This window comes from Lampetra planeri, chromosome 7, assembly GCF_965212315.1.
Source record: "Lampetra planeri chromosome 7, kcLamPlan1.2.h2, whole genome shotgun sequence".
NCBI classification, from domain to species: Eukaryota; Metazoa; Chordata; class Hyperoartia; order Petromyzontiformes; family Petromyzontidae; genus Lampetra; species Lampetra planeri.
Genome location: NC_136113.1, coordinates 2,132,304 through 2,159,678, shown reverse-complemented (window position 1 = coordinate 2,159,678; position 27,375 = coordinate 2,132,304). Strand labels below are relative to the sequence as shown.

Here is a 27,375-nt window from a genome sequence, read left to right as displayed (position 1 = left end):
TAGCCCCCTTGAGTGTGTATGACCCATATCAGCATCAGCCAACGAATCGTAATTACAGCTCTTCCTTCTGTTCACCCATCGATGCAGAGTCTGGCATCAACACGTCGGATGAATGCGCTGAGCAGTTAACGAGAGCGTCTCAATGCCCCCAATGTGTGCCATGAAGGACCCGTCAAGAACAAGCGAAGAGCAACACAACCCCCGGGGGGCCTTTGGAGTAGCACTCCGCCAGATGTCTCGTGTCCCACCAGCAGCACTAGGCCGGGTTCACGACCCGCGGGCCTCAAGCTCCCGAGGCGACGATCAGCGAGCGAGGTTTTCACACAGTTCATAACCAAACTCCTAAAGCAAACTTTGTATCCTGATGGCCATAAAAATGCTTTCCTCGCCATAAACGTCGGGTCGTCAAATGATAACGACACATCTACGGTTCGTCTTACCGCGATGATTAGGAAGATCCAAAGGTGGATAGGAAATCGCCTGCTCATCACAAAATGGGCTGTCCGAGGTCAAACGTGAAACGGAGCCGCTAAAGAGGAGCGAGCGAGCGAGCGAGCGGCCGCAGTCAGAACTCGGCAGGACAATGGCCAAGAGCTGGACCGTGGCGTTGGTGGGGGTGGCCGCAGGGGCGCTGTGTCTCACGGCCGGCGTGCTGCTGGGACACTTCGCCATCCCCAAGGCGGCGGAGACGAGCGCGGAGACGAGCGCGGCGCCCGCATGGCTGGCCGAGTACAGCCGCGACTTCGACAGCGACGTCGTGGGGCGCCTCCTGTCCGACATCGACACCGAGCGCCTGGAGCAGAACCTCCGGTAGGACTAGGAGGGCGGCTCCGTGCTCGGTGGCCCGCCGGGATTTGCGGCATCACGAGCGCACGCGGACACACAAACACACACAGAGAGACAAAGACAAAGATACCCCCAGTATTGTAGGGCTCAGAGATTTGGGGAAATATGTCATTGCGATTTTTCTGACAGATATTGCGATTGCGATTGCATTTCTTAAGTCAAGCTTCAGTTCAATATTCACTGTGTAATAGATTTTAAACATGTGATGGAGCATTACCCCGTGATACCGTCAAAATATGAACTGCTCTGTATATTCTAATGCAAGGATGATAACTTAAAAGATATGAATTGCTTCCAACATGTATTTATTAGAATGTTTAATTGAAATAGAACAATCAAACATTTAACAATTGTTAAGTTAAATAAATAAAGTTATAATAATAATAAAAAATAAAACTATTCCAATAAGAAAGTAACATGACTTTTCAAATCGCAAAAAATCGCAGCCTTTGCGATTTGCTAATCGTATTGTTTCAAATTTCCATTTTGATTTGAAATCGATTAATCGTTCAGCCATACCCTATCGCCTTAACAGACTGAGTGGGGCAAGTGCTGTGAGCGAATAGCAGCACCCATAAAGACCAGAACGGCACACGGGGGGTGGGTGGCCAGCACCACGCCCGACCGCCTTTGTCTCCCTAGTGGCGATGTTTATTACGCACGGCACCAGGTACTCATTTGAGGCTGAGTCGACCTAGGGGAGGCCCAGGACCGGTTCAAATAATCATCACCGATGTTGGTCGTGAGCGGGAATCGAACTCAGGTCACCGGGTTTGTAGCGCAGCACGCGAACGGCTACAAACACACGCACACACAAACACGTGGACACACAAACACGTGGACACACAAACACGTGCACACACAAACACGTGCACACACAAACACACGCACACACAAACACGTGGACACACAAACACGTGGACACACAAACACGTGGACACACAAACACGTGCACACACAAACACACGCACACACAAACACACGCACACACAAACACGTGGACACACAAACACGTGGACACACAAACACGTGGACACACAAACACACGCACACACAAACACGTGGACACACAAACACGCAGACACATACAAATACGCAGACACATGCACACACGCAGGCACACACATACAGACACATGCACACACATGCAAACACGCAGACACAAACACGCAGACACACACAAACACGCAGGCACATACAGACACGCAGACATACACAAGCACGCAGACACATACACATACAAACACGCACACACACACACAAACACGCACACACACACAAACACACGCACACACAAACACGCAGACACACACATACAGACACAAGCACACACAGACACACAGACACACTCCATCCTTTCCCCTATTCCGAACACATCACGAGCACCAAAAGACACACACTCGCACCCTGAACTAATGCATCAGCGTGTGTCGACGTAGAGCCGTGAGACGCATTCGCTGAAGAAGGCAGAGCAGACTAGGCAGATGCTTGCGACTGCATTAAAGTTTCATAACGAGGTGGCCGGGAGAACCCAAATGTCAGAACGCTGAGTTGGCAGTGCTATTAAGATCCTAGGTTAGAACTCAAGGTTCAGACTCTTGTGATTAAACCGGGTTACAAATGAGCTGAGTTGATGGTGTCAATCCAGCCACCAATGATTGCACGCAAAAAAAAACCCCGCACGATATGAAATTTGGTTTTCCAATTAATTTGTCCGAATTCCAGCTTTGGAAATGATAAATATTAGTTGTCACGCCATGAGCATTACTCTGAAGCAAGGTGGGTGGAAAAGTTCTGCCCCCTCGTGGAGATAAGAGATCACTTGCAGCGATTTAAGAAGTAGTGCTGTGATACCCGCTTCCGCGGGCCATTTTCCAACACGGATGAGGGGGGGGGATTCGGGAGTGAATTCCCTATGCGAGAGTTGCGAATGGATTATTTGTCTCATTAATTATCTCGTGACGTAACTCTGGGAGAACAAACAGGGCAATATCGGGGAGGATAAAATACGATTAAAAAAAGTTTCATAATTATCCGGCAACGACGCATTCGCTCCTGCTGGAGCATGCCGAGGTGGGGGGATGGGGGGTGTGAACGGGTTTGGCGATATCTCCCTGGGTGCAGGGCTCTGTCCGCGAAGCCCCACCTGGCCAGCACGGCAGGCGACGAGAATCTCGCCAACCTCATCCTGTCGCGCTGGTCCGACGGAGCACAGGGCCTCGACCACGCCGAGCTCGTTCCCTACGACGTGCTCCTCTCCTTCCCCGACGAGACGAACGCGAACAGCGTCACGGTCGGTGCGTGCCGCTCGTGAACGCCGGGCAGGCGCTGACCACGCAGACACTCACGCACCCACGCGGCCAGAGGGAGGAGACGTTTCGTCAGCCGTGAGTCGCGGGACACTGGCGCGCACAGCAATCGCTGGCCATCCATTCGAACTTTGGCGGGGCAAATGCCGATGGGTGAACACGGAGCCAGGAGGGTGGTCAGTCACACGAGCGGGTGGGGAACTCTGTGCACTCGACACACGCCAGACACTTACAAACACAGGAGGGAGGGTACACAGTCATAGATATTAACGCATATGTCCGTGATTTTTTGTTGCCTCTAACGATGCAAACTTACGTAAGGTTTCTGGAATTTGAAATGCAAAGTGCTCCCGCGGTGCATGTAATGAACGGGATGGTATTCAGAGCTTAAAACCTCAGCTCCCAAAAGTGTATGGAATGCTTTTGTGCCGCGTCCCAAGAATGACTCTCACGCTGTTCATTTAAAATGTGCTTCTGCTGACATTTTACGTGCCGTGACCTCTGTGCGCAGCAGTGATACATCACCCCCATCAACATCACAGCATATGCAGCATTTGTCACAATCACCTTCATCATCATTACTCTCATCAACACTTCCTCCACCATCACCCCCATCGCACGCAAGACAACCATGAACCCACTACCAACACCAAAGACAAAGCCTTAACAGACATCTAGGGAAGTGCTGTTAGCGAGCACCTATGAAAGCCGGCTCGGCACACGCGGGGGTGGGTGGCCAGCACCACGCCGGACAGCCTTTGTCTCCCCAGTGACGATGTTTACACACCGCACCAGGTACTCATTTAAGGCTGAATCGACCTAGGGGAGGCCCAGGACTGGTTCAGATAATCGATACCGGTGTTGGTCATCAGCGGATATCGAACTCGGGTCACTGGGTTCTTGGCACAGCACGCTAACCGCTAGGCCACTGCTCCCCACAAGACAACCATCAACCCACTACCACCACCACCACCAATCTCACCATCACCATCACATCCGGACCCGGCTCCATCCCCTCCTGGGTGACTCTAGCAGCCTCTCATCGCTGCGGGGACACAGCTCCTCCCATGACTCATCTGTCTCCGCTGGGGCTCTTTGAAGTGGATGCCCTGGCCCCCAGCAAAGCTAGCGCGAGCTCTGTCCAAGACTGACCTTGCACCTTGCACCTGCTCCCCCCTGCCCCTGGCCGCACCGCCAGTGAACTCGAGCGGCGCGGTGACCTACACTGCCCGAAAGCAGGAGGAGGTGGTGACCGCGGACCAGGAGGACTCAAGCATCGTCCCACCGTACGCCGCTTACTCGCCCCCTGGGAGGCCAAAGGTGAGCAGCCCGTGGACTTTGTTTCATCATACGACTGTTCTCACATGCGTGCAAGCCCGCTCGTCAATTCGGTTTCATTCATTTTTTTTGTTGGGAACGAGGGTTCGAACAGAAAAAGCTGATTGGAAAGCGTTCGAACCACCACCACTCGGCAGTGAGGCTGCCTGCCCCACGGCACTCGTGCGGTATTGGGGGAGACCTACTGAGTCGGCGCTATCGATCGACGGCGGAGTTCCCTCTCCGTGCGGTCGGTTTTGCTCTGAGCCGTCGCCAGAGGGCTGCGTTGTGCCTCCCCCCGAGCCTCGCCCTGCTGCTCCTGCCCTCTGCTGGCCCGCGGTGAAGGTGACACGCGGCGACAAGTGCCCTTTGACAGGTTCTTTTGGATGACACCCCCCCCCCGCCACCGAAAAAAACCCTCTAATATTGACCGATTGTTTGTTCGTTTGTTCCCACACAAGACCCGTAACTCGCAACGCCCACGGGACGGACCATGACCCACGCTTGACCCGCACCACACTCTCTGCCCACACAAAATACAAAGACCCCCCCCCCCCCGTATAGCCTTTACAGACTGTTGGGGCAAGTGCTGTTAGCGGGTAACGCGGCGGCTATATGAAGGCCGACACGGCACACGAGCGGGTTGGTGGCCAGCGCCACGCCCGGCCGCCTTTGTCTCCCGAGTGGCGATGTTTACACACTGCGCCAGGTACTCATTTAATGCCGAGTCGAGCTAAGGGAAGGCCAGGACCGGATTAAATATCCGCCACTGCTATTAGCCGTGAGCGGGAATCGAGCTCGTGTAGTCAGGGTTCCTAGCACAGTGCGCTAACCGCTGCGCCACCGCTCCACACACCACTGCATCAGCAGCAAACCACGCGTGGCCCCACTCCCCTCCCATCAGAGCCACACTGTAGTGTGTAATGTGGAGTCACATACACCTTGCCATGGGTCGGTGAGCATTCGTCTGTAATTACAACACCTCACTTATAATTGAGCCCGCAATCATTCTTCCCAACGTGCTGCTGTTATACGTCACATTAGTCCAATAATATTCCACGCATCACTCCAACGAAACCCCACCACTGCAGAGAGAGAAAGAGAGAGAGAGAGAACTCAGCGGGGCTTTCTTGAGCGTCGCACGCTTCGGTGCGCTCGCATGCTGCTGTGTGCTGTGCGCAGGGCAAGCTCGTGTTCGCAAACTACGGCAGAGCCGAGGACTTCGAGCATCTGAAATCCAGGAACGTGAACCTCACGGGCACCATCGCCATCTGCAAATACGGCAAAGCGGGACGCGCGAGAAAGGTGGAAAGCGGCGTCACGTGACCCCCTGGTGCCCCGGCCACACCACGAACACGCCAAACGAGCATTCGTGTTTTCGCGTTGCAATTACTGTAATACATTTTGGTGTTGTTACAGTACTCTTATTTTGACGGCTTGTCTACCCAGGAAAGCCTCACCGAGCGCCAGCACTCGCTTGTCAGCAGGGTCCTGCCGAGGCTTTCCAAGTAGAGCGTGACGATTAAAGCCGCTGTGTGTTTCCCAATGAAATAATGAGCGGAGTGGGGTTTTTTTCATATTTGCCCATTTTTTTTACCACGATGCTGGCACACAATGGCCTGTTCTTCTTCGAATGAATGTCACGGGATCTTCGACGTCGATTGTGGAGCAGACGACGTGTAATTTTACGGTTAATACACCCGCAGTATTAACCGGGACGGCCATCCCGATTCAAACTGCGAACAGGCTACCGATGGGCCATGCCACCTCTGCTGGTCCAAATCACCAACGCAGACAGTGAGATGACCTGTTCAGGTTTGGAAAATAAACTGCTGCCACATCAGTGACCATTATTGAGGTTAAGGGAATGAAAGAGGATTCATATTGGATTTTTCCCACTGACTAGAAAAGGTTATGTTTATTTCAAAAGAGGCCAGCTCAATAAAAACGATTCTTTCCATTGGAAGAGAAAAACAAAATCAATTTCCCATGTATTTTAAGAGAACGCTAGCACAGCAATTGTGTGGCGGAGCGCATTGGGCAACACACGCTTGGAAATTACAGCGACATCGACGGCATGCTGTGCACTGCCCCAGTGTGCGGCGAGCGCTCGTCAGCGTTTGTCCCACTACTAATGGGCACGGCCGCGCTGTTGCCGCAGGCAATCAACGCGGAGAGCGTGGGCGTCGTAGGCCTTCTGGTGTACACCGACCCGGCCGACATCAACGACGGGGATGTCGACAACGCCTACCCCAAATCCTGGGGCCTGCCTCGCTCGGGCGTGGAGAGGGGTTCTTACTTCGAGGACATGGGTGACCCTTTGACCCCGTACTACCCAGCAAAAGGTTCGCACCCCCTTCACTTAAACCTGGAACGCCCTCGCCACGCAGTGGAGATCAACGAAGACAAAGATCCCCCGTGTAGCCTTAACAGACTGTTGGGGCAAAGTGGCTGTTAGCGAGTAGCACCTATGAAGGTCGGCACGGCACACGAGGGGGTGGGTGGCCAACACCACGCCCGGCCGCCTTTGTCTCCCTAGTACCGATTTGTACACACCACAGCCGGTACTCATTTTAGGCTGAGTCGACCTAGGGGAGGCCCAGGTAGCGGTTCAGATAATCGTCATCGGTGTTGGCCGTGGGCGAAAATCGAACTCGAGTCGCCGGGTTCGTTGCGCAGTGCCGCTAACCGCTCACACCACCGCTCCCCACACAGTGGAGACAAAGGCACACACAAAGGCAACGCTGCCTGTCAATGGACGCAGCTCGCTGGCAGACTGAGCACCCGAAGTAAGCCCAACCATCGATGCTTCAAAGCTCAAACCGACTCGGGACGACGTGTTGTGAGTGAAGATCCTGATGCTCACGTTCTTACTTTATTCTGTTTGTAAATATGCTTCACCAGGATACCATCCCTTGAGAATGGACCGTCTTGTTTGCAAGGCTGTCCAGGGTGTCAGTTGACAAAATAACAAATTACATATAAGAGGGCATGTATCCGTTTAGAACATTACAAATGTAGTTTTTCTCTCCTGAATGTTTTCCTGCTTAAATTGTAACATGTGACAGTGGGCAGACGCTTGGCACCAGCGAAGGTGCTGGCAGAGTTTCAGCGCAGCGCTGCGTGTGCCGTGCGTGCGGCTAAAGTCGTGGACGGCGGCCGTTTCTGAGAATTAATAAACGTGCTTTTCATGCCTCACGCTGTGACTCCCCGCGCCACGCGGAACATCAAAGCATGATCTGAGTTTGAAAGCCGAGGGGCCACAACAAGGGGAATTGTCACGAAGAAAAAAACACGGGGATCACGAAGGGAGATGTGTAACTTAAACTAAACCATTTAAAAGGTTTGCAAGCAAAGTGAAAATTCACGCACACCCGTCGGTGGTGAATGGGTTTCACTCACGTTGGCTGGACGTGTCTTGGGGGAAAGCGTTCTGTTTTGAGTGTGGCTCCATAGGGCTTGCCCGTCTCTCACCAGCGTGACCCACGTTGTGTCACAGCTTACGCCTTCCGAAAGAACGACAGCGAGATCAAGTCATTCCCTCCCATCCCAGCCCAGCCGATTGGCTATGAAGATGCCGAGCTCCTCATGAGGTGAGCGCGGTGAGCTCGAAGTCCATCGCGGGACACTTTCTCCCCTCCAGCGGCACCGGCGCCCAATGCTTCACCTCGACCATTCGTGCAGCAGATGGCAACGTTGCACGTTTAACACTGACACGCTAATGGCTTGGGCTTCCATAATGGAGGGGAGGGGGGGTAGATCGCGTAAGTAAAAATGTGTCGTTAAACCCGCCACCACCCGACACGGCCAATTAGTAAGGTTTGTCACGTAAACAAAACATGCCAATTCGTCACTAGTACAGCACACCGGTGCGTTGGAGAGTAAATCCACAACATTTGCAATTCGAGTACGACGTTTCGCCAGTAATTACAGCTAGCATCATGATAATATTGGTCGCAAAAGCCTACGTGTTAAACTGGCTGAAGCTTCATTAAGCTACTCTTGCTGAGCCACCCTGAAATGCTCGCAAACGAGATGGAAGCTCATCGAATTCCACGAATTCGTTCCAGTACTCGCTATGCCAAGGCTTGTGGGTGAACCCGACGCATCCATGGGCGTTCTATGTAGGATTTTAGTGAAGCAGTGTCTCTTTGATCTCAGCCATGGCATCGGCAGGATCTTGACTCCACCTCTGCTGATTTGGGGTGCCACTGCTTCTAACCATATTAATCGTATTCATCCATGAAAGTTATGATTTATAATATGTACACTTCTTTGGAGTCAAATGTTCATATCCTGGTGTCAAAGACTCAAAATGATATAGTGCTGTATTTAAACACGCGGCACTTATTGCCAATGGCCGTCTGCGGAAGACGATGATTCTGATGATGGGATGCTCAAGCAGAGCATCCTGGAGGATTTTTTACAACACTGCAGCGCCACTTCACCCCCTCGCGATGATCGTGTGCCTCCAGGAAGCTGGCGGGTGAGGCTGCTCCAGTTGACTGGAAAGGGGCCCTGGACTGCCCCTACAACATCGGGCCCGGCTTCTCCGCCCCTGAGGAAAACAGGTGAAGCCCCCCTTGCTGCCTGTCCTGCCAAGGCAGAGGGATACATTATTGGCCAGTCTCCACGTACACCGGCTAAAGAGCGTGGCTACGTGATGGACATTGATCACACATTCTGAAGTGATCTCACTTCCACCATCCTCATCGCCAGATGTATTACTGTACACATTGCACGCAGCTTCACATTCATATTTCAAGAGTGCGTTTCCACCTCAGAAAATGTGTTATTTATATCCCCGTACAGTGAGGTGCAAATCAATTCCTTCAATAAGCGAGTGATCAAGACATCCTACAACGTGATTGGGGTCATCCGTGGAAGCACAGAGCCAGGTACAATGTCACTCCACACCAGAATTTTGCAAATTGTCGAAATCGGCCGCATCAGAGGTGGGGAACAGTGGAAGCAGCGTTCACCAGACATCAGCTGGTGTGTCCGCACAGGGGAAACCTGACACGTTGCGGAGGGAAACTCTTGGCAGCAGCCCTGCCGCAGAGACAACCGTGGCGCACGGACCACGACAGGACAAATTGAACACGCGAGTGTAAACTGCACGTCCGCGGGCATTCTCCTCCCTGAAGCCAACATCGCCATGGCTTCATACCTCAGCTGTGTCTGTGGTTGCTCGTAAAAAAACTCAAAATCCATCGTGCCGGCGTAGGGGTTTAATGTTTAGACGATGGGGGGGGGGGGGAAGGCGGCATGAAGCGCCCTGCTTCGGTCGCGGACGCGAACCCGTTGGGGGGGGAGCACGAGCCGTGGCTGACCGAGGGAGCCGATGCCGTGGCGTGCAGACCGCTACGTGCTGTACGGGAACCATCGAGACAGCTGGGTGCACGGCGCCATCGACCCCAGCAGCGGCACCAGCGTCATGCTGGAAATCACGCGCGCCCTGGGCAGCATCGTCAAGGAAGGTCAGCCTCCACCACTCGCTGCACAGCCCCAGCCTCTGACCCACGACCCCTGACCCTAATCTCTAATCCCCGATCTCCGTGTGACCCCCAGTGTAACCATTGTGCTCCTTCCCCTACCCCCCCCCATGGCCGCTTCGCTCTCCCAGGCCAGTGGAGACCCAAGCGTTCCATCGTGTTTTGCAGCTGGGGGGCGGAGGAGTTCGGACTGATCGGCTCCGTCGAGTGGACCGAGGTTTCACAAACGACAGAGCCCCCTCCCCGACCACCCCCACCCCTTGCCACCCCCTTATTCGCCCCACCATCCACACCGCCGTCTTGCCTCCATGCCCTCTGAACCAAGCACTGCCCCGATAGCGATGAAGACTTGCACATCGCGAGCAACAATGGTCGCGCCGACCCGAATGTGGCCACGAGTTTATCGTTCTTGTGCGTCACGTTTTAAATTGTTAACGGGGCTCTATGGAGCCAGATCCAAGCTCGTGGAAATAGATTCCATGTCACTTTGATGAATGTTAATACAAAACCTCAGGTCTATCTGATAACGTTATAAAAATGTAGCCCATGCCATCAGCCGTGATGCTTTACAAGCCGGAAGCCGACCCCTTTGAAACCTCTGCAGATTAAATGCGTGAGGGCCAACGTGGTCTGACATTTCAGTCACGACACTTATTTAAATATTAAAAGCCTTGTAACAATCTATTTCCCCCACAGCTTTTTTTTCCCCTTTCAAATTGATCATTCACATTGTTCGGTTGGGGCTCGTGAGTGATTGCCGCTGTCACCGTTCCCAGCAGCCGCCCACGCCTCGGAAGAGAGTCCTTCCGAGCCCGTCACTGGGCGCTGCGTTCCGGGCAGAGACGTTCGCAAATGAGATGCACCTCATTTGGACGTGCGAGAGTTTGATTAGCATCCTCTACAAAAAGCTTGACTCGCATTTACCGGCCTACTTGCATTTACAAATACTCGGAAAAATGTCCACGTGATAAGCCGTTTTATTGAGCTATCATTTGTGGCCAGGTCGCTTCTGAAAGACAGCTACTTAGCTCAGTGGGGCCTTACCTGGTAAAGTAAAAAAAAATTGAGTAATTTTAATTAATGTAACTTCCTCTTCGTGTGGCCAATAGCCAACACAACATCGGGCGGCATAGCAGAGTCAGCCTCAGCCTCGTCCGAAGGGCTCCACATCAAGAGGCGGGGTATTTTTCACGGATGCTTTATTCCGAGGGGCCCTGACACCGCGTGTGGTGCCGCCACAGTCGCTCGCATCGTGCTGAGGTCACAATGGCCTTGGGGGAAGCCGAGTGGCGCCTTGATGCGTCCGCGTGTGAACGAGCAGACTCGGAGACACGTGTTTGTCCGCAAGCCGAAATGCCTTCCTCTCTTTTCACAGGAGTATTACAAGACTCTCATGGAGAGAGCCGTGGGCTACATCAACGTTGACATTTCCGTGTTCGGTGAGGACATCCCTGCAGCCCTCTCCCGAGAGAGCGGGCTGCGGGTTTGTCATTTTCTTCAGCCTTGAATAAGAGGCCTTTAAACTGTCATGGCCAAACTGCAATTCATCTTCGGATGCTGACGGCTGTTTAAGGCAGCAACGCGTACATTTCCCTCTGAGCGTCAAATGAGAATCATCTCAAGGTTAAATGTGACCCCATACCGGTTCCCATCACGAGGGCGTCGTGCACGTGGAACTTTCGCCGCACGTAGACCGAGCGCGCTAATCGGAGGCGTGCAGCTGCAATACAACGGCGTTCCTCGATTTGTTCGTTTGTTTCGTGTTTCTTTTTTAAAATTTCGGGACGTAACGAGCGGTTCGTCGGAAGACAAGCTGACGGTCGTTCTTCACCTCCATCGCAAGCAGCCCCCGGCCACGTTGTGACGAGACTCTCTTTCTCTCTCCTCTTCTTCTTGTTGTTTCCCCCGACCGCACAAGCCAATGCGACCTTGCGAGTGCGCGGAACTCCGCCCATGCAGCGCGTCGCCATGGAGGCAGCACGCAACGTAAACGCACGCGCACGCGCGCGCGCATGGCAGCGCGCGCGCACAGGGATGGACACGCCACGCGCACACAACAAAGACACCCCCACCTCCATCCCCCCCCCCCCAGCGTGTAGCCCTAACAGACTGTTGGGGCAGGTGCTGTTAGCGCGAGCAGCACCTATTAACAACACGAAAGGGGGTGAGTGGACAACACCACGCCCGGCCGCCTTTGTCTCCCCCAGTGGCGATGTTTTACACTCGTTTGAGGCTGAGTCGACCTAGGGGAGGCCCAGGCACCGGTTCAGATGATCGTCACTGGGTGTTGGCCGTGAGCGGGTAATCGAACTCGATTCGCCGGGTTCGTAGCGCGGCGCGCTAACCGCTACGCGACCGCTCCCCATAACTCACAAACTCTTTCATCCCGCCTCCTACTCACGCAAATGCACGCTCCATCCCACGCAAAGTGCCTCACCACTGCCCCCATCTCGCATTATCAGTTGGGCTAAAAAACGCCCGCAAGGCATGACACTTTTTGGCAAATTGCGGAATTGTCTCTCGCACTTTTGAGAATTGCATTCCAAATCGGTGAAGCTAAGAGTTGTGCTCGTGATTGTGTAACGGATTCGTCCTCTATGGTCAAATCATACCCAATAAGATGCCACCAGAATTATGTTGCCGTGCAAAAGATGCTGCCAGCAATTGCTGCTGCCTTCGTTGACGGGTTTAAGCCCCCCCCCCCCCCCCGTGCTCAAGAGGGCCTCGTTGCCGCAGCAGAAACGAAAATGTCGATCGAGATTGTGCGCGTTGCCGTCCTCTCGCTCTCTGTCTCTGTCTGCCAGGTGAAGCACCCGGACCTGTCGGGCAGCCACAAGTCCGTGTACGACGTGTGGCTCTCGCACTACAACAGAACCAGCCCCTCGCTGGGTCTCATCCCCAAGTGAGCTGATCACCACCTCCAACACCAACACCACCACCACCAACACCACCACCACCACCAACACCACCACCACCAACACCACCACCACCAACACCACCAACACCACCACCGCCACCAACACCACCACCAACACCACCACCACCAACACCACCACCAACACCACCAACACCACCACCAACACCAACACCACCACCAACACCACCACCACCAACACCACCAACACCACCACCGCCACCAACACCACCACCAACACCACCACCACCAACACCACCACCAACACCACCAACACCACCACCAACACCAACACCACCACCAACACCACCACCACCAACACCACCAACACCACCACCACCAACACCACCACCAACACCAACACCACCACCAACACCACCAACACCACCACCCCCAACACCACCACCACCAACACCACCAACACCACCACCACCAACACCACCACCACCAACACCACCACCAACATCACCAACACCACCCCCAACACCACCACCAACACCACCAACACCACCAACACCACCACCCCCAACACCACCACCACCGACACCACCACCACCGACACCACCACCACCACCAACCAACACCACCACCACCACCAACACCACCAACACCACCAACACCAACACCACCACCACCACCACCAACACCACCAACACCACCACCACCAACACCACCACCACCAACACCACCACCAACATCACCAACACCACCCCCAACACCACCACCAACACCACCAACACCACCACCACCACCAACACCACCACCACCATCACCCCCAACACCACCACCACCCCCAACACCACCACCAACACCACCAACACCACCACTACCACCCCCAACACCACCACCACCAATACCACCACCAACACCACCAACACCACCACCACCACCACCCCCAACACCACCACCACCAACACCACCACCAACACCACCAACACCACCACCATCACCACCACCACCAACACCACCACCAACACCACCACCAACACCACCACCACCCCCAACACCACCAACACCACCACCCCCAACACCACCACCACCAACACCACCACCACCACCAACACCACCACCACCACCAACACCACCACCACCGACACCACCACCACCGACACCAACACCAACACCACCACCAACACCACCAACACCACCACCCCCAACACCACCACCAACACCACCACCCCCAACACCACCACCACCAACACCACCACCACCACCAACACCACCACCACCAACACCACCACCACCACCAACACCAACACCACCACCACCAACACCACCAACACCACCACTACCAACACCACCACCAACACCAACACCACCACCAACACCACCAACACCACCACCCCCAACACCACCACCACCAACACCACCAACACCACCACCACCAACACCACCACCAACACCACCACCACCAACACCACCACCACCACCAACACCACCACCACCACCAACATCACCAACACCAACACCACCACCAATACCAACACCACCACCACCAACACCACCACCACCAACACCACCAACACCACCAACACCACCACCAACACCAACACCACCACCACCATCAACACCACCAACACCACCACCCCCAACACCACCACCACCAACACCACCACCACCACCAACACCACCACCACCACCAACACCACCACCACCGACACCACCACCACCGACACCACCACCACCACCAACCAACACCACCACCACCACCAACACCACCAACACCACCAACACCAACACCACCACCAACACCACCACCAACACCACCACCAACACCACCAACACCACCACCAACACCACCACCACCAACACCACCACCAACATCACCAACACCACCACCACCCCCAACACCACCACCAACACCACCAACACCACCACCAACACCACCACCACCAACACCACCACCACCATCACCCCCAACACCACCACCACCCCCAACACCACCACCAACACCACCAACACCACCACCACCACCACCCCCAACACCACCACCACCAATACCACCACCAACACCACCAACACCACCACCACCACCACCCCCAACACCACCACCACCAACACCACCACCAACACCACCAACACCACCACCATCACCACCACCACCAACACCACCACCAACACCACCACCAACACCACCACCACCACCCCCAACACCACCAACACCACCACCACCAACACCACCACCACCGACACCACCACCACCACCCCCAACACCACCACCACCTCCAACACCACCACCACCCCCAACACCACCACCACCACCACCACCACCACCTCCAACACCACCACCACCACCCCCAACACCACCACCACCCCCAACACCACCACCAACACCACCACCCACCACCGACACACGCGGGACTCATCTTGGCGGGCATGGCCCAGTGTTTGTTCAGTGTCACCAAGGACAACAGCGTACGAGGGTAGAAGAGAGGTGACAGGTAATCGTGGGGCGTGGGATCTCTGCCATCCCTCCTGGGATTGCTCGCCGTGTCGACAGACGCACACGTTTAAACGACTCCCCACCCCCCCCTGTGGATAATTGGTGAGATTCCAAAACAGGAACCCAGGCCGAGTGGCAGCTGACTCCTTCTCCGTGCAGAACAAATTGCGCGCGTCAAAGGCGAGCGGCGTGGAGCTGCTGTGCGTGTGGTGCAGGCAGGCAGGCAAGCCATCGTCATGGCACAGAGGAGGGCATTGCCAACTTGGCCTGAGCCTGCACTGTCCCCAGTGCCGGATGAAGCTCGGTGCGGGGCCTATAGCATATGTTGTTATAAAGGGGCCCTAATTCTTTTTTTTTTAAACACGTAAATATTTAAACACAAATTTGTTTACTTGCATAGTAAAGTAATTGCCTTTTTTTCATTTGCTATACAGCCAGATATTATGACAAATCGCTAACCTTGAACACCCAGTCGTTCGTAAAAGTTGAAGGTGGTATAGTACTATAGTAATAAAGCAAGTGCAGAATTACTGAACCGGGTTGGAGGTGGAAGAAGAGCGCCTTGACAAAAGAATTTGCTCTTCTTCCACCTCCAACCCAGCTTAAATATACGCTCCAAGCTTGGTGGTGTTTCATTCTTCACCTGAGGATGGCTGCTTGCGTTGTAGCCGAAACGTCGTGAGAATTATTTTATTATGTTAAATTTTTATTATTTTGTTATTTCCCTTATACGTGACTTTACCGAAAGAACCAAGAAGATGAATCCCTGCAGTCACAAAAGCTTTAAATCGAAACGGAATTAATAGCTTGAGAGCATTTAGTGCGGGGCCCTTGAAAGCGCGGGGCTTCGGAGCATTATGTAGCTACTTTTGCTGCTCGGATAATCCGGCACTGCCCCCCTCTCTCCCCGTGCAGACTGCTGGACATCGGTGATGGGAGTGACTACGGGCCCTTCATCCACTACCTGGGCGTGCCGTGCATCGACTTCGCGTACACGTACGACAGCGTACGTGCCCGCCGGCGACGACACAACGCTCAGCCAACGCACTCGAAACCGCAATTTTATGAACCTTCAACCAAACAGCTTTGCGTTCTTATTTTGTTTGTTCACAGAGTAAATCCAAGGCTCGCATATATCCGGCGTACCACACCGGCTACGACACGTTCGACTATGCCTCCACCTTCATCGACCCGGGTACGATGTCTTCAACGTCTATCAAAACCCACTCTGTACCGGATTCAGTCTTTCCGTTCTCCACTCCCTGCATATACCAGCGCGTGATTCCACGTGCACACCCCTGAACCACCTCTGCCCCCCGACGCAGGCTTCACGAGTCACCAGGCTGTGGCTCGAACGGCCGCCTACACCCTGCTGCGCCTCGCCGACTCCCGGCTGCTGCCCTACAATGGCACGGACTACGTGGAGACTCTGCGCGCCATGCACGCCACGCTCGCCTCCAATCACGGGCAGCTGCTCGACGCTCAGGGCATCTCGCTCGGTTGGTACACGAGCGTCGCGCGGAGGGTGGGCAGGTTGCACAGCGGGGGCAGCGCGATCGGCAGGCACGTGGTCAGCGTGCCAAGGCAGCACGACCAGAGCAGAATCAGAATCTTTATTTATCTGATGAGCGATCAAGCAATGTCTCACAGATGTCCGGTCGGGGCGGGTCAGAACGTTACGACAACGAACAGTACAACAACATGATAGTTGTGCAAAGTGCTAGGAAGGTAAACATATCACCCACATCTTTGACTTTCAACTTTCTTGATTGCAGGAATTCATATTATTTGGTTCTTTCGGTAAAGTCACGGAGACATAAAATAATAAAATATAAATCTTTTTTTTTATATATATAAAAATCTATTATTTTTTACTTTCTATTTATGTGACTTTACCGAAAGAACCAAAGAATAAATCACCCAAACACATACAAATGAAACTAAACCATCCCCATCCTACCAGGCAAAGCCTACTGAGGTATCAATACATTTTTGAGAAGCGACCTGGCCACAACTATGACCAGGGCAGCACAGAGGGTTCCCAGCATCGTGAGCAGCAACAGTAGCCGCAGCTGGACACGGCTACTGTTGAGAAGTGCAAAGCAAACGCCGTTTTTCAGGCGTGTAAGACAAGTTTTTCTCTCACATTACAGTGAATAACCGTTATAAATAAGCAGTGACTGCATGAAAGACAAAAAAAAGGTGTAAAATATTTCAAGTCAAATTGTCTTGAGGCTGTGGGCCTGTGGCCTCTAAGTCCACAGCAGTTCCGCTTTAGTATATTTGTAATTGTACTCTGATCAGTCTAAACATAATCTGTCCGGTAATTCATTCTTTAACAGCGATTTATTGTTTCGGTAATATTTTAGATTTTCCATGCGACCCCGTTGCTTTACGCTGCACTTGATCGTTTTTGCTTTTTGTAATTTTGTTGACACACGTCCCTGTAGCAAAGAAGACTTTTATCCTGACCTCTCCTGAGTCCTCACCTGTTTTAACAAACGCAACAAAACCTTGAACTTGAGTCCAGCAGCCATGGCGAGATGTTAGTTACCTCGCCCAGTATGCAGGAAGGTCGTGGGTTCCATCCCAATCATGACGACTGCTGTATATTTGGAGTTGGCGTGTCTCTCTCTCCCCTTGGTCGTGTGGATTTTTCTCCAGGTCCTCCGGTTTTTTCCCTCCACATTTAGAAACATGCATTTAGGTTATTTGCCTGCTAAAAATGTCCACGTGATAAGCCACTTCATTGAGCTGTCATTTGTGGCCAGATCGCTTGTGAAAAAAAACAGCTATGTAGCTCAGTGGGCCTCACTTGGTAAAATAGAAACAACGAGTTTATTGCGAGTTTAAATGTTAACCATCCACAGTTCCTAACATAGCTCCTGATCGACAGACGACCTCAAGTCGGCGGTCGAGGATTTATCAAAGGCCGCGAAGGAGCTCAACATCCTCATCAGCGCGGTGAACCCCGACACGGAGTGAGTTCTCCCTCCTCGCCTTGAGGGACTACTTCGTGGTGCTGCCTTGCTGTGGTCTGGGACTGCTTTTGTTGTTGTATTTGCTGCCTTGCCCAAGGTTCATACATCGGACTTAGGGGCCGTCCATAGATGACGTCACGCACCTAGGGGGGGGGGTCAGACATTTGTGACGATGTGTGACGAAGGTGTTTGAGAAATTTGACGTCACATCAAAATGCGCAACTTTAAATCAATATAGACAACACGTTCCACTTAATTAAATATATTTTTTAAATAAATGTTTTCTCCTACAACATCAGAGTGCAGCGCCATTAAATACGCACTACAATGACAATAGTTTAAGGCGATGGGGGGGGCAGAGCTTTGTGACGTCATATTTGAGGGGGTGGGGTCTGACTTTTTGTGACGCCGTGTGACGAAGGGGGGGGGGGTCAAAAATCGTCCAAAATCGCGTGACGTCATTTATGGACGGCCCCTTCTATAATTTTCATAAACGATGCGTTTTGCCCTTATTTTTTGTGATTTGCTGATCGTTTTCTCAATTTTTGCACTCCTCTCGTGTGTTTGTGTATCGTTCGCTGTTCTAACTCGCTAACCCGCCCATACCGGACACCTGTGAAAAAGAGCTTCATAGCTCATCGGATTCCTCCTCCAACCTCCAGTCTAAATAAAGATCCCCCCCCCCCACCCTCCTCAGCTATATAAACCCTTCATAATAAAGGTTTTTGGGTCAGATCGCGTTATTTATAAATGTGTCGTAACCCTCCACCACCCGACACGGCCAAACAGTGAAAAATGTGTCACGTTTTTCAAAGGACAAAATAATTCACTTCTTTAGCCCACCGGTGTGTTGACGAGAGAATCAACAGCATTTTAAAATGTGAGTACACCGTTTCGCTGGTTATTACAATCAGCTTCATCGGGCAAGAATGGTGAAGCTCTCCTGTTGCTCCCGGTCTTAAATAGAGCAGCAGCAGGGTGACGTCATCATTTAATTCAATCTGGTGCAGTGATTCGAGGCAAAGAGGGGGTGGGTATTGTAATTATATAGATTGGTAATCATGCAATTGTTATTCATTGGTATTTGTTTCCCTTATAAGGAATTGTAATTGTATTTATTTAATAATACGCTTCCAGGCCGCACTAAGCCTGTAGACGTCAGAGCGATTGAAGTTATTTCTGTTTCTCTCAATTTCAATGGATTATCTAATTAGTCTTGGCCAGTGATAATTAGATTCTCTCTTCAACACACCGGTGGGCTAAAGAAGTGAATTATTTTGTCCTTTGAAAAACGTGACACATTTTTTACTGTTTGGCCGTGTCGGGGGGTGGAGGGTTACGACACATTTATAAATAACGCGATCTGACCCAAAAACCTTGATTATGAATAACACTGGTCGCGAAAGCCTACGTGTTAAATATAAACCCTTGTCAAAGCTATCTTTGTTGGCATAGCAACTGTCTTCGCCGTGGTTGTCCCCACCTGGTGACGGACGCTTGTGTTGCGCCCGAAACGTCGTGATTTAATTTAGTTGTTTTCATTTTTATTTTATTTTCACCTCCGTGACTTTACCGAAAAGACCAAAGAGTAAAGATTGCGATTGTGCATGCGTCTCACGCCAGGTGACCGCGCGCGTGCGGTGCTGTCAACATGTTTTCATAAAATGGGACACGCATGAAGGGAAATTTAAAGGCAAACTCGGTTATTACACAAAAATATCATTAAGATCAGCAAGCCCTAATGACACCGCTCTCATTCACGTGCGCAAGGAGCCAATTCAGATAGGACTGCAAAGTGAGCCCAACAGCAACACTGTTCGGACTCCCGTCAGCATCACGCTCTCAATCGGTTTACCACCACTTATATGCACGGTCTATTGAAACTACCTCCACAAGTGAAATGCAGCTTACACATATTACACTGTATGTACACATTGAAATATATATTATATTACCCATATCGGCCACTGCTGGATTAAAGCCTCCCAAAGCTGCCACATATATTCCGTCCACCTTTACACACGTAAGTGCATTTACTTTCAAGACGATTGCCATCAAAGTAAACTCCCTCATCCCGATGAATGAATTATTCAGTGGAAAACTCGCTGCGGCCACAAACAATGAAGGGGTCGAGTGTCTGGCTGGAAGGCTCCATTCCAGGCGGCGAGTTGGTGGCCACACAGCCAGGCCTTGTACCGCGGCCGCCGCGACCCGGCTTGAGGAGGGAGAGATTTGTGGCCTCCTCCCAAGGGGCAGCTCCTCTCTCGGGAACCTGTCCCTGGGTGCCGGGCGGGTCCACCATCACGCGGCTCCTGCGCTAGCGCTCACTGGCCGTACCCGCGACGCTTTTGAAATCGCACGGTGATGAAAGTGGTATCTGTTGATGCAGGCCAATGAAGGTGCGTGCGATTAACGACCAGCTGATGCTCCTGGAGAGAGCGTTCACCGACCCCGTGGCCTTTCCCGACAAGCTCTACTACAGGTGCGCGCCGCACGTCGCCCACGCAACGACACGCGCAACTTTCGGGTTTAATTTTGTTTTACCGCGAGAGAGCGAGAGAATACCAGGCTGCAGTCCCATTGCACTCGTGAGCTGGGTCACACAAATTACAAAAGCGCAAAACACAAAAAAAAAATCGGGAACAAATTACGAAAAAAGGAATGCATCTATCATCACGATGAGGGATTGAAAATATCGCAAGCACAATTGCCTGCAGCACAAATCGGCTCGGGCAGATTACCTCCAAACGGAACACCGCACAAATGAGAAAACTAAGCTACGGTAATATTACACATTAATTAGATGTACGGTGACGATAGTACTAATATATTCATAAACAATGATATCATGCAACTGCAAGTGAGGTTTTCATAAAGAATCCACAGCTTAGCTACAAATTGTGACTTAAATGGGAAAATAACCGAGCACGTTTTTAAAGTGACAGCATTCTACGTTTTTCGGGGCATTAACGCAGAATGAGTGAGGCCCATGTGAAGTTGACACCCATAGCTCTACTTGAGGGACGCAAACAGCACACCACCATCACACCACCACACACACACCCACAGCTCTACACAAACACACACACACGCCCCTTCTCCCAATAAGTCACCTGCACAAACCCACACATTTTCAGACAACGCAGCAGCAGCAGCAGCAGCCTTGCATTTTCTAATTCCCGCAGCTGCCGCAGTCAGCAGTTAATGAAGTCTCTGCGCTTCTGAAAGGGTTAAAGCGTTCAGCACGTTTTACTTGGAAGCCATTTCCATGGCAGCTGCTTCCATGGGAACCGTTTTCATAGAAACCCATTTATGTGGGAAGCATTTACATGGGACCCAGTGGGGGGTTGTGTCCAGCTTGCCCAGCCCCCATCTAGCCCACCCAGCCCCCTACAGCCCACTATATAACCCACCCAGCCTGCTACAGCCCACCAAATAGCCCACATAGCCCTCGACACCACTTTATACCCTACAATACAGCCCGCCCAGCCCGCTACAACACTCTACACCCGATAACATACCCACCCAGCCCCCTCGACACCACTTTACACCCAACCATACATCCCACCCAACCCTGTACAGGCCACCCACTAGCCCACCCACGAGCCCCCCAGCCCTCTAAAGACTGATAGGTTCAGCACACTCCTCACATCTCCAGCTCGCTCGCCGTGACCTGCATGACGACCCGTCAGAATTCACACCGGCACCGGCGTCTGTTAAACGGGCGTTGAGGGGGGGGGGGGGTTTGTCGTAATTTACAGATTTTGCTTGTACAGCAATCTTTGCACAACTCCTGCGTGGCACACATTGTCCGTCTTAGACATTGACCCCCACCTGCCACCGGTCACTGCGTCTGCCGCCACTGGGTCATTTACCACCGGCCATGCCGAGAGGTCCCCCACAGCGCGGTCAGAGCCACTACCCCCCCCGGGGGGCCCCTTATCCCCTGGAAGCTCGTGTCCCGCCACCCCGGTGCGTCACCACCTTCCATGTCGCTCCAGGCACGTGGTGTGGACTCCACGCTCGTCCGGGGTGGAGGCCTTCCCCGGGGTGGTGGACGCCGTGGGTGACATCCTGGCGGGCTCGGGCTCCTGGGACCGCGTGCGGCAGCACTTGGCGGCCGCCACCTACGCCGTGCAGTCGGCCGCCAGCACGCTGCGCTCGGCAGCCTGAGCAGGAGCCCGGCGGGGAGGCAGGTGTACAGGTAGGTGTACAGGCAGGTGTACAGGCAGGTGTACAGGCAGGTGTACAGGTAGGTGTACAGGTAGGTGTACAGGCAGGTGTACAGGTAGGTGTACAGCTAGGTGTACAGGCAGGTGTACAGGTAGGTGTACAGGTAGGTGTACAGGCAAGTGTACAGGCAGGTGTACAGGTAGGTGTACAGGTAGGTGTACAGGCAAGTGTACAGGTAGGTGTACAGCTAGGTGTACAGGCAGGTGTACAGGCAGGTGTACAGGTAGGTGTACAGGCAGGTGTGCAGGCAGGTGTACAGGCAGGTGTACAGGCAGGTGTACAGGCAGGTGTACAGGCAGGTGTACAGCTAGGTGTACAGGCAGGTGTACAGGTAGGTGTACAGGCAGGTGTACAGGCAGGTGTACAGGTAGGTGTACAGGCAGGTGTACAGGTAGGTGTACAGCTAGGTGTACAGCTAGGTGTACAGGTAGGTGTACAGGCAGGTGTGCAGGCAGGTGTACAGTCAGGTGTACAGGTAGGTGTACAGGCAGGTGTACAGGTAGGTGTACAGCTAGGTGTACAGGCAGGTGTACAGGCAGGTGTACAGGCAGGTGTACAGGTAGGTGTACAGGCAGGTGTACAGGTAGGTGTACAGGTAGATGTACAGGTAGGTGTCCAGGTAGGTGTCCAGGTAAGTGTACAGGTAGGTGTCCAGGTAGGTGTCCAGGTAGGTGTACAGGTAGGTGTCCAGGTAGGTGTACAGGCAGGTGTACAGGTAGGTGTACAGGTAGGTGTACAGGCAGGTGTACAGGCAGGTGTCCAGGTAGGTGTACAGGTAGGTGTACAGGCAGGTGTACAGGTAGGTGTACAGGCAGGTGTACAGGCAGGTGTACAGGTAGGTGTCCAGGTAGGTGTCCAGGTAGGTGTACATATAGGTGTACAGGTAGATGTACAGGTAGGTGTACAGGTAGGTGTACAGGCAGGTGTACAGGTAGATGTACAGGTAGGTGTACAGGTAGGTGTACAGGCAGGTGTACAGGTAGATGTACAGGTAGGTGTACAGGTAGGTGTACAGGCAGGTGTACAGGCAGGTGTACAGGTAGGTGTACAGGCAGGTGTACAGGCAGGTGTACAGGTAGGTGTACAGGCGCAGGTGTGCTGGGAGGACCGGCTTCAGTTGTCCTTGCTCTGCACGTGCGTACCCGTGACGCCTTCCCATCGAGTGTTTTGTCTTGTGTCACGAAAGTCTTTTCATTGCCGTCCAATGTTCACCGCGTTCATTGGCCGATCGCGGCATCGTTTGTTATGGCCGAATATTACAAGTGGCATCAAGTGTATTCGATGCACGATTGCTTAAGAGTGAACGCATTTCTCTTTGCTTATGAACACAGGAAGAGGCGATGGAGGCGATGGCTGTGGCGGTGAGCGGGAAGCGATGGTGGACGTCAGCGTGGAGGGATTCATGTGCAAGAAGGGTTCACGAATATCTCGATCTGTAAAATATAAACCGCATGCCAACGTACCAACACAAGCGCATTAAACAACATCCCACTTTGCAAATAAATGTCTGAAATTACATTAAACAAACTAATAATTTAAAATAATCGTTCATCTTCTCTTGTATACAATTTTAGTTTAAACCATTAGAGAAAGAGGGGTGGAGACAGAAACAAAAAATTCTCACCACACAAACCACGAAGCTGTCAATGATGACGACCTTATGCTGGGCAAGCTGTTTGGTTTATGTTGTGACTTCAGGGCTCGAGTCGTGCCATCTCATCCAGCGTGATATCCTGTCTGAGGCAATGGTCTGTAAAATTACAATTGCTCAGGATCACAACACACAATTCAGAATCCCAACCCCCACCGCCGAGTCCCGAGGCTTTAACAGACGCGAGAAGGCCCCACCACAGTGGCCAGGCAGAGGCTGCCCTGCTGCCCTGCGTCGTCAGCGATGTTTAAGTTTACTCGTGTGTATGTATGTATGTTGAACTTATTTCGCACCGTACATAGCCAATCAGACATGCGGGGAAGGACAATAAACTAAACACAAAAAGCAGTTCTAAAGAATTGAGTTTTCAATCTAGATTTAAAAGTGCATAGCTCCAGTGACTTCCTAATATCAGAAGGAAGAGGGTTCCAGACGGCCGCAGAAGCGTATCTTAAAGCGCGCAACGCAGTAACCTTCCTTGTTCGATCGCCAGCCAGAAGCCGCTGCTGCTGTGAGGATGACCGGAGTCCGCCTGATGGTTTACGCTCCTTGACGAGATCAGCGAGGTATTTGTGTGCGCTCTGATGAAGTTGAGCGTGCCGTGAGGAGGAATGTTACTTGGAGCTGCTATGAAAGGGAAAGGTGCAGACCCGCCACCGCTTGCTCAGGCCACCACTGGCTGCTGCGCCTCTGCTAGAACAAACTCTGGAGCGTATTTGGTCTACTCTTCCACAGTGGCCAGTTGTCTTGGACTTACTGCACCGCACCCCATTCGTACCGCTGTTGGGCAGACCGGCGGCGGTGGGTTTGGGATTTGAGAGACTTGGACCGCCGTTTCCACTGCTGTGCGACGGATGGATGCGATCGCACCGGTGACCTCCGGAGCACTGCCCACTGCACCCTCGCAGCTCTCGCTGGACGCGTGAGTTACAGTAAAGCAGCAGCAGCAGCAGGGGCTTGGGGCGCTTACAAGAAAAAGTGTCCCAAAGTGTTTGCTTCAAGAAGCGAGATTGACGAACACGCTGCAAGCCTCGGGCCGAAGACACATAGAAATTGCGTTGTCTTCAAAAGATATGAAAGCTGTAGGTAATAGTTGATATGTTTTTTTGTTTCAGATATAGAGGGTGTTTTTAAAAGATGGACCCAATTTCAAAGCAGTATATTTCACGATGGCAACATGTTACAATTACACGAAAAGTTACGAGCGGTTTAATGAGTTATCAGATTTTACTAACCATTTTATAAATGCTCTATGTGCCCTCCACCTGCTGTAACGGACAACATCGAGACGATAGTTGAATTCGTCCCAAACGCCTCTCTTCTCACGTGTTCCTCTGAGGTGCGTGGTCGCCCTGTGGTCTTCCCCTTACATCAGGCCTCCTAAAACTGTAGATTCGCTATAAATAGCGCCACATATCTACAAACTAAGCCTGGCTGCGTCTACAAACTAGTGAGTGCGCGGAGTGCGCAGTTGCGCAATCCGCGGCAAGACGTACCGCATCGTTATACCGAGCATTGCAGCTGCAGCAACATGGGAGGGAAGAAAGTGGCGACGCCGTTCCAATCCTCACACACCCTTCAGTATGGGATGGAGCTCATCACGACGAAGGCCAATGGCGCGCAGTCCTGTCGTTGCTTGTTCTGTGTTCACCAAGGCCGTGATGTGGTCGAGGTGACGGGCGACTCGGGCCGCAAGCGCAAGAACCGCACCGACATCAAGTACTTCACGAAGCCGTTCCTGCCGCATCAGTACCGCCACCATCTTGAAGGGCAGCACAAGGAATCGTGGATGCTCTACCAGACGCTGTCGCCCGATGAGAAGAAGAGCTACTTCAACGGCATGGCCAAGCGCACCAACACGCTCCACAACTACATGGACCTGTCGACCGCGTCGATCGACTACGTGATCCAGAACAGCATCATTGAGACAATTATCGGGGACTTGTTCTTTCGCGATGACGACGAGGACAGCGGCGACGACAACGACGACGAGGACGCGGCCGCAGCCATCGCCAAGAAGGCCGCCAAGAAGGCCAAGGAGAAGGTCAACACGATGAAGCTGTTCGTCAAGAAAGTGAACATCGAGACGGGGACGTATACGTACACGGCAACAATCAAGAACGAGATGCGCTTCGAGCTCGCCATGGACCACGTCGGTGTCGGCATGTCGTTCCGTCAAACGGCTGCTGCCATCGATCATGCCAGGATCCGCACCAACACGCCGAAGCTGCAGGGCATGAACGACCTCATCGTCGCACAGTCAGTCCGTGTTCTGGTGGCCGTCGGGCTGCAGATGATCGCCAGGATAATCGACGATCCATCGGTGTGGGCCTCCTCTCTGGCTGGCGACGGCAGTACTCACCGCGGTCGGTCGTTCTTCGACCTGCGCACCCGCGTTTGTTACCGCGGCTTCCTCGTCAATCTGCACCTGGTCGCGATCCCTATGTTCGAGCGTCACACTGCTCAGAACATCTTCCGCATGCTCGTCAAGTTCCTCGACGCGCTGTACCCCAACTGGCGCGCCAAGCTGATCGGCTTTTCATCGGACGGCGAGAATACGATGACTGGGCGTCATGGGGGGCTGGTGACGCTCATTGTGAAGGAGGCCGAGAACGACGTCATTCGAATCTGGTGTCCGCCTCATCAGATCGATATTGTGGTCAAGAAATCCGCCCAGTGCGTCTTCGATGGCAGCTGGGTGAAGATCGTGTACGACTTTTCGGTGTACCTCCGCGCCCAAAACAACCTGATCATCAAGATGAAGGTCAAGTGCCCCAGGAAGGCTAACCGATGGGCCAATCTCGGGAACGTGCTCAAGTTCTACAAGCAGTACCGCCGAGCATTGATCGAGTACACTACTGAGAACAACCCCGCGAAGCTGCCCACCGCCGATTGGTGGGTTCTTACCTACGCGCTCGCGCCCGCCATCGACGCCATCAACGTCACTATCGTCCAGCTGCAGAGCCAGTCGCTGCTCATGGCGCAGCAGGAGGAGCATATTCAGTCGCTTATCGGGTCGCTCACCGTTTTGTTCAGTGTTGAGATTGTTGATGGCGTAAACAATCATGATGAGGCGTACGTGTCGTATCATGATCAGTCGATGCGCATCGCGTCTGCCGCGATCATTGCCCACATTGAGGACCAGGGATCGTTTGCGCAGGAGAGCTACGAGGGTCTCAATGAGGT

At 52.9% G+C, this 27,375-nt stretch overlaps 1 protein-coding gene across 1 annotated transcript; it reads left to right on the top strand.

Moving 5' to 3' along the window:
- Nucleotides 1–492: 492 nt before the first annotated feature.
- Nucleotides 493–24,537, top strand: NAALADL1 (N-acetylated alpha-linked acidic dipeptidase like 1). The gene is made up of 20 exons (XM_078595925.1): nucleotides 493–810; nucleotides 2,971–3,143; nucleotides 4,354–4,475; nucleotides 5,655–5,777; nucleotides 6,634–6,817; nucleotides 7,972–8,065; nucleotides 8,948–9,043; nucleotides 9,285–9,370; nucleotides 9,833–9,952; nucleotides 10,099–10,184; nucleotides 11,343–11,406; nucleotides 11,886–11,953; nucleotides 12,772–12,869; nucleotides 16,240–16,330; nucleotides 16,438–16,519; nucleotides 16,650–16,823; nucleotides 18,221–18,305; nucleotides 20,695–20,787; nucleotides 22,307–22,509; nucleotides 23,870–24,537. The coding sequence occupies exons 1-19, from the start codon at nucleotides 584–586 to the stop codon at nucleotides 22,476–22,478; spliced, it is 2,238 nt and encodes a 745-aa protein (XP_078452051.1). The 5' UTR covers nucleotides 493–583; the 3' UTR covers nucleotides 22,479–22,509; nucleotides 23,870–24,537.
- The last annotated feature ends 2,838 nt before the right edge of the window (nucleotides 24,538–27,375 follow it).

Coding starts and splice junctions, on each gene's coding strand:
- NAALADL1 (XM_078595925.1), top strand. CDS start 584: ATGGCCAAGAGCTGGACCGTGGCGTTGGTGGGGGTGGCCGCAGGGGCG. Junction 3,144..4,353: donor CGCGAACAGCGTCACGGTCG/GTGCGTGCCGCT, acceptor CCGCACCGCCAG/TGAACTCGAGCGGCGCGGTG. Junction 20,788..22,306: donor CCCGACAAGCTCTACTACAG/GTGCGCGCCGCA, acceptor ATGTCGCTCCAG/GCACGTGGTGTGGACTCCAC.